The sequence below is a fragment of the Dipodomys ordii genome, unplaced genomic scaffold (assembly GCF_000151885.1).
Source record: "Dipodomys ordii isolate 6190 unplaced genomic scaffold, Dord_2.0 Scaffold9856, whole genome shotgun sequence".
Classification (NCBI taxonomy): Eukaryota; Metazoa; Chordata; class Mammalia; order Rodentia; family Heteromyidae; genus Dipodomys; species Dipodomys ordii.
The window spans coordinates 1-2085 of record NW_012277068.1 but is presented as its reverse complement, the minus strand read 5'-3'; the positions used below and the strand labels follow the sequence as shown (position 1 = coordinate 2085).

The 2085-nt window shown below is 56.7% G+C and overlaps 1 protein-coding gene across 1 annotated transcript; it reads left to right on the top strand.

Annotated features, from left to right (window-relative positions):
• Positions 1-981: 981 nt before the first annotated feature.
• On the top strand, positions 982-2079 carry LOC106002402 (tumor necrosis factor receptor superfamily member 13B-like; the record flags this gene model as incomplete). Its single annotated transcript, XM_013037287.1, has 2 exons — positions 982-1528; positions 1932-2079. Coding segments are annotated over exons 1-2 (377 nt in total), but the record flags the coding sequence as incomplete, so codon positions are not given.
• Positions 2080-2085: the final 6 nt, after the last annotated feature.

Genomic DNA, 2085 nt, shown 5'->3' with positions numbered 1-2085 from the left:
TTTGGTCGGCGGTGTGGCCTGAACTCTGGGCCTGGGCGCTGTCCCTCAGCTCTTCAGCTCAAGGCGAGCACTCTACCACTTGAGCTACAGCGTGAGGCATTTCTTTTACCATAGCCTCTATGACAAATACAAGATCTATTTTGTAGTTTTAATTTGCATTTATTTCTTAGTCCAGGAGTTTTTTTGTTTGTTTGTTTTTGTATTTTTTGTCAGTCATGGGGCTTGAACTCTGGGCCTAGGCACTGTCCCTCAGCTCTTCAGCTCAAGGCAAGCACTCTACCACTTGAGCCACAGCACCACTTCTGTTTTTTTCTGATGGATTATTGGAGATTAAAAGTCTCACAGGCTGACTTTGAACCGTGATCCTCAGATCTCAGCCTCCTGAGGAGCTAGGATTACAAGTGTGAGCCACCGGCGCCTGGCAGTCCAGGAGTTTTGGAAAGCATGAGTTATGGAAATGGGGTGCAGTGTAGCTTAGGAAATGAGCCTCCAGCTTTGCATGCCAGAAACCCCAGCCTAAGGCCAAAGCCCTCCCCCTTGGCATTTCTCCTTGCCTTTGCTCTTTCGGTATCTGGGAACAGGCACCCCAAGGCCCTATGGCAGAAGGATGTGAGACAGACTCAATGCTCACAGGTGATAAGGACCCCTGGTCAAGTCCATTCTGGATGCCAGGCACTATCTGTAGAGCATTTTTCTTAATCTTTCTTCTGCAATGGCAGGTTTCCACCCCTGAGTTCTCCTGGTTCCCATCTATATCCCTTGTTCTCTCTCTGGCCCTCCTTTCCAAGTATAAGCTCACCCAGGAAGGCTTCTCCTCCTTGGAAGAGGTCCTGGGTTCAGAAGTGATGGAGGGAACATCCATCCATCCATCTATCACTCAGCCATCATCCATCCATCTATCCATCACCCATCCATCAATCATCCATCTATCCATCCCCCATCCATCCACCCATCCATAATTCATCACCATCCATCCACCCATCCATAATTCATCACCATCCATCCATCCACCCATCCATAATTCATCATCATCCATCCATCCTTCTCTAGGACAGTTCCAGTTTCCCACTCTAGCATGTGGAAGGCAAAGAGGGCCAGCTTGAGATGGTCTCTATGACTTGGAGGAAGATGCTATCAGTATAGAGCAGAGGGGTCAGTTTCCTTCAGGATCCTGGACTGGCTACTTGCAGGGTGGATTGTGTGGGCCTAAGGAGGGAAAAGACCATGGCAGGGGCTTGGGGATCTCTGGGATGGGGAGGATGGAATGGCTGCTGATCTACGGAGAGGAACTTGAAGACTATGTGTACCTCTCCTAATCCCAGTCTCGCCTCGCTCACAGGGGCCCTAGGTCCCAAGGGGAGCGCTGAGCAGCTGGTCCTGATCTACAGCACGCTGGGGCTCTGCCTCTGCGCGGTCCTCTGCTGCTTCCTCGTGGCCATGGTTGCCTGCGTCCTCAAGAGGAACGGGGAGCCGCTCTCCAGCCAGCGCCCCGCGGGGCCTCGGAAGCCCACGCGCAGGTCCACCCATGGTAAGTGCTGGAAACTGAGTCCTTCTCTTCTTCCTGCTCGGTGACAAGCGAGGGCCAGCGTCCCGTCCCTCGTCCCTCCTCCCCCCGTCACTGGCGTCTACACTGTCAGCCTTTGGCAGGAGAGCCTGGGGCGTGTGGACCACCCCGGAAAAATCAGGGTGTGGGTGGCGGCTTGGGCTCCCCGGGGAGCAGGGCTCCCTAGGACGTCACCTTGGGGTGGGATGGATGGTCAGTTTCGGGCCCCGGCGAGCAGGGTGGCCGTGGGGTTGTGGGTCAGGGGGACCTCTGCGGTCCCTGCGGGCTTGGGGGGGGGGTGATCGGTGTTCCTGGGGTTCCCCCCCACACACACACACGTACACATGGCCTCCCTTGTTCTCCTCCTCCCCCCGCCTTCCCCGTGCAGATCCCGTCATGGAGGCTGGTGGAGTCCCGGGCGCGATGCCGGGGCCCGTGGAGACCTGCAGCTTGTGCTTCCCGGAGCGCGGGGCGCCCACCCAGGAGAGCGCGGGCACGGCCGGGACCCCAGGCCTGGAGGGCACCGGCAGGTCGGCGCTGGG